The 13,755-nt window shown below is 60.8% G+C and overlaps 1 protein-coding gene across 2 annotated transcripts in view; it reads right to left on the reverse strand.

The window, feature by feature from the left end:
• The window catches only part of SMG6 (SMG6 nonsense mediated mRNA decay factor), a 115,920-nt gene that overhangs the window by 5,180 nt on the left and 96,985 nt on the right, over window positions 1-13,755 (reverse strand). The window contains exons 14-16 of one of the 2 annotated variants that reach the window (XM_075113532.1): window positions 13,498-13,674; window positions 10,226-10,372; window positions 2,769-2,922 (exon numbers count right to left, since the gene is read on the reverse strand). In XM_075113532.1, the coding sequence (XP_074969633.1) occupies window positions 2,769-2,922; window positions 10,226-10,372; window positions 13,498-13,674 (478 nt within the window). Of the gene's footprint in view, window positions 1-2,768; window positions 2,923-10,225; window positions 10,376-13,497; window positions 13,675-13,755 lie in introns of both variants that reach the window. The other variant, XM_075113531.1, reaches the window with a different exon arrangement.

Here is a 13,755-nt window from a genome sequence, read left to right on the forward strand (position 1 = left end):
CCACCAGCCCAGGCTCCCGGCAGGGGACACGCTCTCTCCAACACCTCACCCATCTGGGTTCGCATATCTGTCCTGACCCATGCTGCTCAAGACAAGCCTGAGCCTGGGATCAGGCGGATTCCTAGCCCGTTAGCCTTAACTGGCGCCTGTCAACCCTTAGAGCCTCCTGTACTGCTGCCAAGCGGCCGGGAACCCCAGCTGCTCCAGCACCCCAAGCCCAGCAGAAGCCTGAGGGACCACAGCAGAGCTCCAGGAGGGACCCACCCTCCGGCACCGGCGCTGCTGGAAGAGCCTCTCCGTTGCAGTACGAGCGCGCGTGTGCGAGCAAGATGCCGCCAAGGCGGCTAGCGGCGAGGCCGGGCACACAAGCATGCGGCCAGATGTGCGCACAAGCGACCTTGCCTGCGATCGTGCACAGGGCTGCGTGTGCGCGAGGCCGGGCACGCGAGAGAGCTGGTGTGCACGTGTGCGCGAGGGAGCCTCTGTGCGCACAGTATGTCTTTTAGCCATGGCTTCATTTCTGAAGATTGTTTCCGAGCCTGGAGCCAAGTCCTGAGTTCAAGTGGGAACTATGCATTCCTTGGGGGTTCGGGGAGAGAGCTCGGGGTCTGAGGCCTCTCCCCAGTGCTGTGAATCACTGCCCAGGGAGCCTGCGTGATCGCTCTGTTCCATGGTGAGACTGGCACTCACTGTCTGGGTATTCAAATTAAAGCTGCATGGAGCTGCTTTGCTCTTCGCTGGCCGGCAACTCTTCTTGCTACCGACCTGATGCTGCCATTTCCACACAATGCACGGCTGGGCCCATGGTGGGGGGAGCCGTGCAAGAACGGAACATCAAACAGGAAAAGCTGGTATTCCCTCCCGAAATCCGCCTTCCTGCTTCCAAGCTAAACAGGCTTCAAAGGGGAGGCTTGTTTGTGCTTCTGCACCAGGCCTGGCTTCTCCATGGCGGGGTCAGCCTCAAGGAGCACGGAGCAGGTTAAAGAGCAAGAGAAACAAACCCAACGCGAAGCCGCGCGCTTAACCCCTTGCTGCATCCCCAGGAAGAGTGCGGAGGAGTGCCCCGTGCTGGGGGGAAGGGCACCGCGTGTGTCTCTGGTCCAGCGATGGGGCACGGCACCAAGGCCTCTGCCCCCAGCAGCCCCGGGGGACGGGTGCCTCCTGCCCGCACCTGGGTCTCAGCACTGATGCCTTTCCTGGGGGGCGAGGGGGAATCTGACCAACACCCGGCGTGGACAGGGAGTCGCTGGCTTCAGGGTGCTTCAGCAGCGGCAGGGGAGACTCGTGGCAGGCAGTGGGAGATGCGTTACTCTGTCCCCCCTACGACGGCCTGTGCGGGGAGGCGGCAGGACAGGAGAGCACTGAAGGTGCTCAGTCACTGCTGCTCCTCCTGCCCGCGGCAGGGCAAGCCAGGCTCCTTTTGCAGGATGAGGGCAGCAGCATCGTGGACAGGGACAGGACCAGGGTTTTAACTGCTGCCCCTGGCTGGGATTCGGATAGACAAGCCTCAAGCCAACGACAGGAGCGCACCAGGAAGCAGGGCCATGGCTGCAGGGTAGGTCCTGGCTCTCTCAGGTGTTATCACGCTCCGCAGCCCCCAGGGCTGCCCAGGCTCTGCTGGTGCTGCCGGCTTCCTTCCCTTTGCTTCCACACAAAGCCCTGGCACTGCGGTGCCAAGCCACGAGCACCTTGGCAGCTCCCGTGCTGAGCTGGGCAGGCGGCCAGCCCTGCTCCCCCGACCCATGGGTCCCAGCCCCAGGAAGCCCTCCTGAGCCAGACTGGTCGCCCCGAGGGGAAGGGCAGCAGCGGATGAGAGCTCTGGGGCAGGCAGAGCTGTCTGCTGGACACCAGGAGTTGAGAAGGAAGCCCCATAATGGCTTGGAGGGCAGGCACCCCTGCGTGCCACAGGCCAGGAGACCCGCACTGGCATACCCCTCGCTGCCTGGATGCTGGAGATGCCCACGGGGCAGAGCCGGCCCCGGGCCTCCTGGGGCTGCGGCTGGGATGGGGACTGGCTGCGGGCTCTGCGAGGCTCGGCCCGCTCCTGCCCTGGCCTCTCCTGCTGCCCTCGGGGATCCTCTGGATGCCAGGCTGGCACCGGGGCGCGCTGGGCGCCGGAGTGACACTGGCCAGAGGAATGCTACCTCCAGCCCGGAGCGCGATCAAACAATCAGAGCGAAGGCATCTAACCAAATCCTCCCGCCACCCTGGGAGACCACCCAGCAGCACAGCCGTTATCTGCCAGGGTGAGTGTTTACCAATAACGGGAACCAGCTTGCTGTTTTACTGTGAGCTTTATAAGGATAAAAAGAAGGGCTGGGCTTGAGCAGCTCTGAGACGCTGGGACACAGGCCGGCCATTTGCTCAGGCTGCCTAAGCCCCAGCTCAGCTGGGATAAGCTATCTTCTCTGATTGTTTAACAATTCCTCCTCCTTGCTCCCTCCAAAATTCCCTCCAAATCCCATTTAACACCCATCTGCCTCTCCCAACCCCTGGCACCCCCAAATGCACCTTGGGGAGAAAGCTGGCAGGAAGGGAGAAGGGCGACGTGGGCAGAAGGAATGCCGGCCATGGCTGGGAGAAGACAGGGCAGGATGGATGCCAGCTCCAGCGCCGCCTCTGCTGCCAGCCAGCTGCGGCACGAGCTGTCCAGCCCCAGACCACACAGGCACTGCGGGCACGTGGGGCATGAGAGGGGGAGCCGGCACGGAGGGACAGCCCGCGCCGGGGGAGAGGGAAAGCCCCCACCTCACGCCAGCCCTACTCACCGATCAGGGGCACCACCAGGATGAATTTCCTGCAGTCCAGCAGTGTTACCAAGCTGCTGAGGTGGTCAATGAAGCCATTGGTGTCTGGGACCAGGAAGACAGGTCTGATCTCCAGCTCCATCTGCCTCATTTGACTCTGGTCTTTCAGCACAGCCTGGAGGAGAAGGACATATGATAAGTAGGACATCATGTCTAAGACCTGTGGACCCTGAGAGCAGAAGATAAGCCTGGCTGGCACACACGCCTCCCGCAGCAAGGGCATCATGTGAAGGGGACTGACAGGAGGCTGCGTCCATCCCACCTGCACACCGCGAACACCAACTCTTGCAGGTCCACAGCGCACATGTGAGAGGGATGGTGAGAGCCTCCAAGAGAGCACTGTCCTGGGAGAACAGCCCTGTCCAGGCTCTGGGGAGAACAGCTGGGACCAGCCTTGAAAATGGAAGTGTTTTGGGAATTGTCCTGTTTGTGGGACAATATGGGGCTGGCAGTTGCCAGCTCTGTCTGCACTGGTGACAAGAGACCGACCCCGATACAGAACAGTGGAGAGAAAAGGAGGCTGGAGGAAGCGGGTTCTGGGACTCCAGACAGCAACAGCTCAAGGTGACAACAGCCAAAACGAACCAGTTCGGGACACACAAGTCCTGCCAACAGCAACCTAACAGAGGGAACCCGAGCAGGCAGCAGGAGGGGAGGTCTGCGGGGTGGGGATGCTTGGCCGAGTATCTCACTCACTGTCTCACCAACTCCCACACGTCCCTTGCCTTTTCTGACTCCATACAGCTGGAAAACCAGGTGGGTTCTAGAGCCCTGGAAACCCACAGCACTGTCCTCGGCTGAGCCCTTTGCAGCCACTGGAGACCAGAGGTGCTCACACATACATGGGAAGGGTCTGCTGAGCCTTACTAACAACCCTGCGGGGTTGCACCTGGGCCTCTGGACAATGCCAGTTGCCAAAATGGGACCCAAGAGCTCACATATTACTTTTGACGCTATCGAAGGACTTGAGCTCTTTAGTAAGTCACAGGCTTAAAAAACTCAGGATGCTATTCTAGTGCTTCCTCTACTTAAAAATAGCTTCCCTGGACTCGCTGATGTTTGTTGCCTCTAATAGGAACTGGTCACCCACGGAGCACAGCAGCACTGCTGTGGAACACATCCACCATGCAAACCCTGCGACAGCGGGCTCGCACCCACACGACGCGCCCCGGGGACAGGAGGCGGCCGCCGACCCCGTTCTGCCCAATGTTACGGGGAGCTCCCCCTGCCTGGGGTGAGGCTCCGAACCCTCCTGCAGTCACGCCGAAGCCTCAGCGGCACCCTGGAACGACGAGCTGCACGGGCCAGCAGTGGCCATGGAAAGTAGTGGTTTTTAAATCCATTTCCAAGTGTTGTCATCTGGCTTTAAATCAAGGCGACTTGATGCTGCCACCTCCCACAAGTGTCTCCAGGCAAGGCAGCAACCATAACCTCACAACGTGCCTCCCACCCGCCTCGTGGTCCCGGGGCCGCAGCTCCTATCGACCCGGAGGGGAGATGGGCAGAGCGGGGAGCGCACCAAGCCCCGTCTGCTGCACGGCAGCACTGAGCTGGCCTCACAGCGCGAAGATACGCGTCCCCCATCATGCAGGGGCACCTACAATGGCACCAGCGTCCCTGTATGGATGCTGCCGTGGCCAGCCACATGCAGGGTGCCATCCCTGCCTGCGCTCTGCCTTCACCCGGGGAGGTGTTGGCACTCCCTGGCGGCACGGGAACCCTGTGTTTGCAACCCTGGCACGGCGCTGCCACCGCCACTGCCTCCTCGCTGGGAGGAAGGCGGCAGGTGGGGTTTCTCCCCACGGTTTGGGGGTGTGGGAGAAGATGCTTGTCCCTAGGAGGCACCAGGTCCTGCTGAGCTCCACCGAGCTCCACCTGCCATGGGGAAACAGAGAAGAGCCCCCTCAGCCAACGCAGAGACCCAGAGCAAAGCAGCACGTCCCTTGTGTGGTGGCCAAAGAGGCCGATGGCCCCGAACTTGCAGGAAGGTGGGGGGGTGTGAAACCACGCAGCCTCCGACGGGTGACGGCACTCGTATATGAGCAAGGGTGAGTGGTAGGAGGGGACCCCCGCCTGCACCCTGATACGGCTCCCCGACCCCAGGGCTTGTCGCGGTCCATGCAGGTGACCTCGGGAGCGTGGCGCGAGCGGGAAGCTCACCTACCCCTCCGGCCGAGGGGCGTGGGGGTGACGGTGGCAGGGGGGCAGTACCCTCGTGTGTGGCATTTGCCCCGGCGGCCTTCGCAGGCCATACCCGGCTGATTCCTGGCAGCTGCGAACAACGCCTGTGCCGGCCGTCACGTCCCATTCCGCTTGCCGGGCCGCCCGGTGAGAGAAGGACACAGGATGCGCCGGGAGTGAAAGAGCGAGGTCGGCGGGGAGCGTGCCAAGTCCCTGCGCACAGCTCCGGGCCGCTCGGGGAGCCAGAGGGAAACTCGCCTTTGCAGAGTTCAGAGGCCGGCAGCGAGATTTATTTTTGTTTGTGTGAGTAAAAGGCTGCAGAAGCCTCTGGCCAAGGGGTTTCGGGGGGGAGAGGAGTGGCCTGTGATTCATGGGGACGCTGGCTGGCCCCGCGCCAGAGATGAAAGGGAGCCCATGTGCGGGGAACCAGGGAGGCAAGCACCACGTTAACCCTTGTGCGGTGCGTGGGGCACGGTCCTGTGGGGAGGAAGGAGAGCGCGGGGATGCGGATCGGGATGCCCGTGTCTGGGGCTCGGCTTCTGTGCTGCCACCACGGCCACAAACGAGCTGCCGGTCTCACTGTGCCTCAGTTTCCCCGATGTGGGGACAGGGAGGCGGTGGCCTGTGTGCCCTGCCAGGAGGTGGGGTTTGCAGAAGACCCTGGGGAGAGTGGCATGGTTAAAACAGCGGAGGCACAGCCTTGCCCTGGCCCAAGTGCTTTAGGGCAGTTGGATTTAAGCCGTGTCTTATTGGGGTTAAACATGCTGCACATCCCCATGGCAGAGTGAGTCTGCAGTGGTGGATGTGGCAGGGGGGCTCTGAGGCTGGGGCCTCTCTGCTCCCCCCGGGGCCAGCCAGCTCCCCCTCTCCCGCCTGCTGCACCCGCACGCTGCGGCAGTCAGAGCTGCTCCCACCCACAGCCCCCTGCCCGGCCTCCCGCTCTGGCCATGGGGGCTTCTCCCAGGAGCTGGGCCGGAGCCGGAGGTGGCTCCCCCGGCTGCCCCAGCTGGTGGCAGCACTGAGATCAGACACTCCTGTGCACACAGTCCCAAATTCCCAGCTCATCCATCAGCTGGGATCACCTGGGGGATTCCCCGGAAGCTGCTGCCCGGCCGAGGGCTTCTAATGTGAACCGGGGACCCGTCCTCTCAGAGCCAGGCCATCAGGTGCTATTTCTGCAGGGTGCCGGGGGGGGAGACCTGAGGGTCTCCGCCCCAAGCACAGACTAGGAGGGGGCTCCCCACCGGGCCCCCCGGGCTCCAAACACGGACCCCAGAGCTCCTCTGCCCGCGGTGCCGGGCTGGCAGAGAGACCTGGAGCCAAGGCCGGGCAGAGACGACCGCCCCGCCGCCTTTGGGATGGGTCATACGGGGTTACACTGCTCTGCCAGGACGGATGGGCTGTCACCATCCTGCTGCCACCTCTCCTGCCCCGACCTGCTCTCCAACTGCGAGGAAACCCGGTGCCGCTGCCCCTTCCAGCCCCACGTGCTCCGCGGGGATCGGAGGTGGATTTTCCAGGGCTGAGAACAATGCCTCTCTAGTCTCTGCTCCAGGGCTTCCTCCTCCCAAGGTTCGTCTCCAGCGTCTTCCTCAGGAGTAAACGTGCCCCGTGCCTGGTAGCAAACCGGGGCCGCCGCCGTGGCGGAGCCGCCGTGGGTGGGTGTGCGTCTTCCGCAGCCAGCAGGCACCCGCTCCCAGGCAGGTGCGTGTCGGCGCGTGTGCACCCGCAGCATTGTTCCTGCGCGCCGAGAAGAGCGTGAATGGGATACGGCTATATTTAGCCACTTACTCACACTACCGCCACAAAGGAGCGGCTGCATCTTAAGGGGGCGGCCGTTCCGTGGGCTCAGAAGGGACAGGAGAGCGGCTATTTTGGGAAGACATGTCATAATTGGCCGCCCCGGTTAAGCTGCTTCTGTAATGCTGAGCAAAACAATAGCAGCATCCAGAGGAAGAGCCTGTTATGTTTCAGGTGGGATGTTTTCAACCGGTCAGGAAACTCGACCGCTCCCAGCGCACAGCGGCGGCACAAAGGACGGGGGACGCTGAACAGCACGGACCGAGGGCCTGGCCAAGCGGCGTGGGCGGCTGGGAGCGCGCTGCAGGACCCGCCGCTGGCCGGGGACACACAGCCCTGCCAGAGAATGCTGCCTGCCCCGGCAGCGCCGCTGCCGCCTCCTCTTGTCCACCTGCCTGCCTGGCTTCTCGTCCCTCCAAATGTCTGGACGGCACCCAGGTACGTGCCTGGTCTTTCACCTCATCCCGACGCATCGCTGCGGTCACCAGCCTGTGACACGGGGCTGGCAGGCGGCTCCGTCCCAGTCTGGGCAAGCGGTGAGGGCAGAGGCAGGCTGGCGGAGGAGCCAGCAGCAGCCAACCTGTAACCAAGGCCAGGCAGCAAAGGGCTGCCTCCTTGCAACCACGGCCACCCAGGCACACAAGAGCCTACGACCTAACCCCACTCTGGCCTACCTTCCCCCCTCAGAGTGGTGGTTTTGGGGACCAAGCTCATGCAGGGGAACGGAGCTGAGCTCTCCTGCTCCCGTTTGCCATTTACCCTGCCTGTACTCCCCCAGCAGCTCGAGCCACAGTCCGTCACACACCCAGCCAGGGCAGGGGCCGCAGGACCGCAGCGAAGCCCAAATCCCCCTCGAGGTGTAAATGCGACCCCAGCGCTGGCTGGACCCGCAGGGCTGCCCCGCCAGCTGAGGCAGGGTGGGTAACCAGCAGCAGTGACCTTGGGACAAACGTCAGGCGGATGGTCTCCAGCAGCAGGAGAGCTGGGCAGTAAAGTGTGGGGAGCACAGCGAAGGCAGGGATAGCGCAAAGAGACCTGCTGGGGAGAGGGTAGTGAATTTAGCTGCGAGAAGCTTCCCTCTGGCCCAGAGCACCCTGCCAAGGGATGCACCACGAGGGAGCAGGGAAAACTCAGGGCTGGGAATGTTAAAATACAGAGAAATAAAACAAATGGCCAAGAGATGAAGGCTTTGCCTCGAACGCTGGGTCCCTGCCCACATCATCACAGACTCTTATCGAGGCAGCGGTGGCACCTGGGCTCTCTGGACCCGAGTCCCCACCACTGTGCAGGCACAGCCACAGGGCCGTGCGTGGAGAGCCGAGGCTCTCAGCTGCGCCGAGGCATGAGCCGCATCTGCGGGACTCGGATGAATACGTGGAGCTATGGCTTGTCCCCAGGATAATGAAAGGGGGACTCGGAGAGCAGCCGAGGCATGAACTCCCTAGGTGAGCACTGAATGAGGGAAGCAGGCTGTTACAGGGAAGGCAGAAGGTTCCCAGGTCCCAGGAGGTACAAAATCTCTTGGGAGGATCAGAAAGGTCAAGGATCACAGGCCAAGAGGGGGAAAGCAGAGCGGGTAGATGCTGAGCTGGCTCCCACCTGGCCTCCCCAGGCAGCGCTTCCCACCCGAGCTCCTCTGCTCCTCTGGCGTGGTCAGTACCAGCGCAGGGAGAGGACCGGGGCCTGCACACATGTTCTGCTCCAGGCTGTTCCCAGCTAGCTATGGGCTGGATAACTTCACCGAAGCCCCAAGGACTTCTCCTCCACCCCACGCCTTCAGACTCCAACTGCACCTCAGCTCTCAGCTGTGCAGCCCCTGAAGCTGCCCACACCCTCGTTTTGACCTCTCTCTGCCTGCGAGCATCAGCCCCAGCACGGCTGGGGAGGAAGGGAGGAGCACGCCGGGGGGAGAAAGCCCCTGACAACATCAGGCAGCCCCCACTCTCCCTGCAGAATGGGCAGTGGCCATCCCGGGGGGCCCTGCTGCAGCTGGGCTAGTCGCCGGGGCCGGGATCTGCTGCACGCTGCCCTCCCCGAACATGTGCAGTTCCTGTTTGCTGTGTCTGTACAAGGCAGTGGGAAGTGGGGAATTTACTTACACCTCCCGCTTAACAACCCTGGGAGGCTGGAAGGCTTCAGGCCGCTTTAATTTACAGCCCATCTCTCCAATCTCTCACTCGTTCGCTGCTGCTTTCTTCCTCCTTGTATTAATGTGACCCAGGTACCTGCCAACAATAATGGACTCGCTTGCGGGGGCGGCCCCTCCCTCCCGGCGCAACTTCTACCTTCGCCTTGATATGAATTGCTCAAAAATTCAAATGAAAAAAGAAAAAAGGCGAAATCTGAAAGGTTGGGGTGGGTTTGGAAAAGCGAAGCGCAGTGGTTCTGGGCCCGGCGCCAGTAGCCGGAGGGTACACATGTGCACGCTCTCCCAGTAGGGCCTTCAGCAGCCCTGTTTTACAACCACCTCGGCACACACTGCAGAGTTCACGCATATGGCCAGACAGATGTGTCTGGCTTACGTTCAAGGCTGGAAAATGAAGAATTATGGAAGTGAAGGGCCCTGGGCATTAGAGAGGGCGGAGGTGAGGGGGAGGGGAGCCAGGGAGAATTTTTCCTCTGCTGAGAAATCCTCATCTGGGCTGCGAGGCTGGAGGAAGAGGGGTTGCGAGCAACGAGGCAGCCAACAGCCATGCATGTGAGATTGCTCTTAAAGCAACAGTGTGCACGGCCGGGCGTCTGCTCCCCGTCCGACCAGTTTACTCCACCAACGCCCACTGCGAAACATGCTCAGATCAGGCCAGGGCCAGGACAGCATCACCTGTGTCCCGTCTGTTTGTCCCCATAACGATGGCAACACTTTGCAAGCAGCGCTCTGGCTGCCGCAGCCATTCGCAGACTATTTTTCCTGCCGCTGGCTCCCACATGAACTCTGCCGTTCACGTCCCACCCTCCCCTGTCTGCCTGTGCCCCACTGCACAGGAAAGCTGATTTCTTGCCGAACCTCGCTGCCACAGAGCGTCTGTCCTGGGCAGGGGGACAGCTCGCTGCCTGGCACACGCTGCACTACAGCCATCAGCTAAAGCACTGCCCTGCCAGGGCTCCTGGGTGTGCTGGCAGCTCCACGGAGCTGTGTCTGGCTTCACAAGGGTCCCAGGAGTCCCTGAAACATTCATCTCAGGGCCTGGGAAGCCAGATCTTACCCTGGGTGGGGACAGCAACACCCACTTGGCCCTTCCAAAGGACAAAAACTAAGCTTGCTGCTGGGTCTCAGAGAAGTTCAAGGTGCTTCGGGACACCCTGAGGGGCCGCTGGTCCTGAAGCACAGCAGGGAAACGGCTGCGCACCACGGCACAGCGAGGCAGGATCAGCCCATGCACCAAAGCAACTCAGCTCCTCTGCCAGCTCCGGCACTGCAGTCGCACAGCCCGTCCTACCTGAATCTTGTCTTGACGGCGCTGCTGCTCAGCTACTTTCCTGGCCAGGGCTTGCTTCTTGGCTCTGAGCTCCTTGATGTCCATCTCTCCTCCGCTGCCTTCAGCCTCAGAATCATCTTCAAATGCCTCAATCCTCACATCATCTTCCTTCTTCCAGGAAATGCAGAAACACAAAAAACAGGAGAGAAGTCATTGTAAGGGATGTTGGTGGCAGGGACTCTCCCCCTTCCAGCAGACAAATCCCCGCCAGGCACGGTCCGTCACCGCGCGCTGATCAGTGACCGACTATTTCTATTTGCCCAAAAGAAGCAAAGAAAATAAATAAATAGTAAACATCCAGGAAATGACAAGGTGAGACAGGAGGTAACAGGGCAGGGAGGGCAGCGACCCAGCAGGGCAGGAGCAGCCCTGCTTAAAGCTGTGTTCTAAAATCAAAGTCCCTTGCCTTAGAAAACTCTTCCCACAGCCCTGGGCGAGCCACTGATGCTTTATAGGCTTCAGTTCTATAAAACCATGGTGTTTCCATGTCTCTCTGCTTTGCCCTGCTGTTTAGGCTGCATGGCCCTTGGAGCAAATGCTGCTTCTCCCCACCTGCCCGCAGCAGGGCTGCGCAACGCTGCTCTAAGGCTGCCGCCTCATCCGAGGCTAGGCGCGCAAGCTGATCATCTTGACAGGAAACTTGAATCCATGAATGCAGGAGACCAAAGAGCCCATTCCCCGTCTCCATTTTGACCTCTGAATAGGCCAGAGAGATTCCTACACCCACCCCAAAACTTAGAGCTGAGCTGGAAGATGAGCTGAGATGCTTTAGAAGGAGACACTCAATCTTGATTTTAAAGCCCCACATGATGAAGAATCCACTGCGTCTTGAGGTCAGTCATTTCAACGGTTAATTACTTCCTCTGTTAACATTTGCATCCTACTTCTAGTCTGCCTTTGCCATGCTCCTGCTGGCCAGGAACCTTGTCTTTCCTGAACTGAAGGGTCCCTGGTTCTCCAACCTCCTGCCCACACAGGCTCTTCTGGACCATGTTGCATCTTCACCCTCTCCCAGAGACCCCTCTCTGGTTCTCCCCACCAGGAGGTCTGCAGACCCTTCCCAGTACGCCTGCACTGCTTGAACTGGAGGCCCCGGAATGGGCCATGCTGATCCTACCCCAGGTGAATGCTGTGCTGGTCTGTCCCTACACACCCAAATCTCTGGGGCACAGGAGGGTGGGAGGTGGTGGCTGGTGTCCAACCGGGGAGCAGCTACAACACGGTTCCCCTCCCAGCTTCACTGCTCTCCCCAGCTCTCCCTGCCCAAAGGGGAGACCACAGGTCCCTGTTCCTCAAAACGTGTCCCGCCAGCAGCTGCCTGCAGGCACGGGCTGCCCATGAATGAGGCTCTGCCACTGACCCAGACAGACCCCTTGGCCCGCTCAGACCCCCTTGCTCCCAAGTGCGGCGACCACGAGCCTTCCCAAGCCCTGCTGGTACCGATGTCCCCTTCCCTGCACAAAAGCCAAAGGTTGTGATGGGGCTGGGAAGAGCTCTCAGGTGGTGCCTGGGTAGAAAGACCTGCTCTGAGCCCCCAGAGGGCTGCAGAAGATGGATCTGGCACAAGAGGATCCCTGGAGGGATTAAGAGCATCGCTACACTCCCTGCCCTGCCCAGCTGCCACGGCACACATGAGCCGGAGGGACTCGGGCAGGAGTTCGCAGCCTTAATTTAGAATGACCCCAGCAGTGCACAGTCGCATAGTCAATCATTTCACCAGGGCCACATACCCGCCTGGCCACAGAACCACATACTCTTCTCTCCTTGTGACTTTTAAGCCATGGGAAGGAGGAAGATGGAGCCCTCAGGCTCACTTCCTTCTGCTAGGACAGCCTGGACCACAGGGGATGGGGGGGACGCTGCCAGAGGGGCAGCATCGCGCAAGGGCCTCGGCGAAGAGCGTGTGTCAGATGCAGATGTGCGGCAGTGGGTCGGGATCTGCTTGCCCAGGCTGGCGGTGGTCACGCTGGCAAGCTGGAAGCTCCCTTGTGCTCAGAGCCCAAGGAGGAACCTCCACGGTTGCACAACCAGCTCATGTAGAGGCTCCCACAGCTGAGCAGAGACTCTGGGGACAGGGCAGGAGGGAGCTATCCTCCGTCCCGTGTTTGTTGGTGGCAGAAATTTGAGGGGCCAACCCAACAAGAGGAATGCTCCAGGGAGCAGAAGCATCCTTGTGGTGACACTGCGTGGAAACTGAGGATCCAACCATATCACATGCTCTTGGCGGCGTCAGCCTGAAAAGCTCCTGCACCACCTCCAGAAGAGGACAAGGGTCCTGGTCTCCCACCTTACAGAGATGTCTCTTGCTGCCTGGGGTTTTTCTCTGAGCCCTGGTGCATAGAAATCACCTATAACCTGTCCCCTGCTCAGCTGGAGCTGGGATGAGGAGGGTGCCGAGCGTGTTCTTGCTCTGGGCTCCTCTGGCTGTCAGCCCCCTGGGGCCTCCCACAGGCCACGCAGTGCTGGCAGAGGCGAGGTGCTGTCCCCTGCACGGGGCAATACCCGCTCTGGCTCTGCAGTGCCCGGCCCTGGCACAGGGAGGGGTCCCGGAGCCAGCCTGGGCAGTGCTGGGCCACCCAGCATCCTGCTCCCAACACCTCTGCCCCTCTCTCCTGTTTCCCTGGCCTTTCCAACTGCAAGATTAAACAGAAGAAAAGAGTCAACCTGCAGAGCGGCTGGCAGGGCCCTTAAACACACACACGGAGCCTGGAGTGAAGCAAGGCCTACAGGAACAAGCAAGGGCAGAAAAACAAGAGTTGAATTCCTTAATCACATCAGGATGTGAGAGGCAGGGGAGGGACGGGGCGCCAATGTCAGCTCTTCCTGTACGTGTGCTGGAGGCTGGAGCTCAGGCCTCCGCTGCAACGAGCTCCACGGCTATAAACTTGATCCTGAAGCTGAACCCTGACACCCCCTCGCCCACCTTCTCTCCCGGGGCCGCGGCGCTGCACGTTATTAAAGCTCCCCCCCGCTTCGGGTATGAAAAAGCAGCATCTGGAACTCATAGCAGCATGCGAGATAGAGGCAGGCGGGCTGGACTGGCAGGAAAGGGCACGAGTGAACTACACTCGGGAGACAAGGGCTGTGCACCATTTGCCCCCCCTGTGCCTCCCCCCATAAAATGCACACGCAGCTCTGCCGGCTATAAATAGCGGGAGCTGCAGGGCAGGCAGAGGCTGGGCCCCACAGGGGTGATTCTTCCTTCACCGAGGCGCGCTCTTCCCGCACGGTACCTGATCTTCCAGTTGTTTTCCCTCTTGGCTTCCCATTTCCTTTCCCATGGCGTCTGGGACGGGTGCCACTGACACATATTTTCCACCCTTGAATGCCAGCAAAGGCTCTTCTTGTCCACAAAGGGCTTCCAGGAAATACTTCAGAACTGTGACCCTCTTGCAGTCGGCTGCAATAACCTATGGGGTGAGGACGAGGGGGTTGGGGAGAGGGAAAGGAAAACAAAGTCAGTGTAAAGGGGAGGCAGATGGGCAACGGCC

The sequence above is a fragment of the Phalacrocorax aristotelis genome, chromosome 18, assembly GCF_949628215.1.
Source record: "Phalacrocorax aristotelis chromosome 18, bGulAri2.1, whole genome shotgun sequence".
NCBI lineage: Eukaryota > Metazoa > Chordata > Aves > Suliformes > Phalacrocoracidae > Phalacrocorax > Phalacrocorax aristotelis.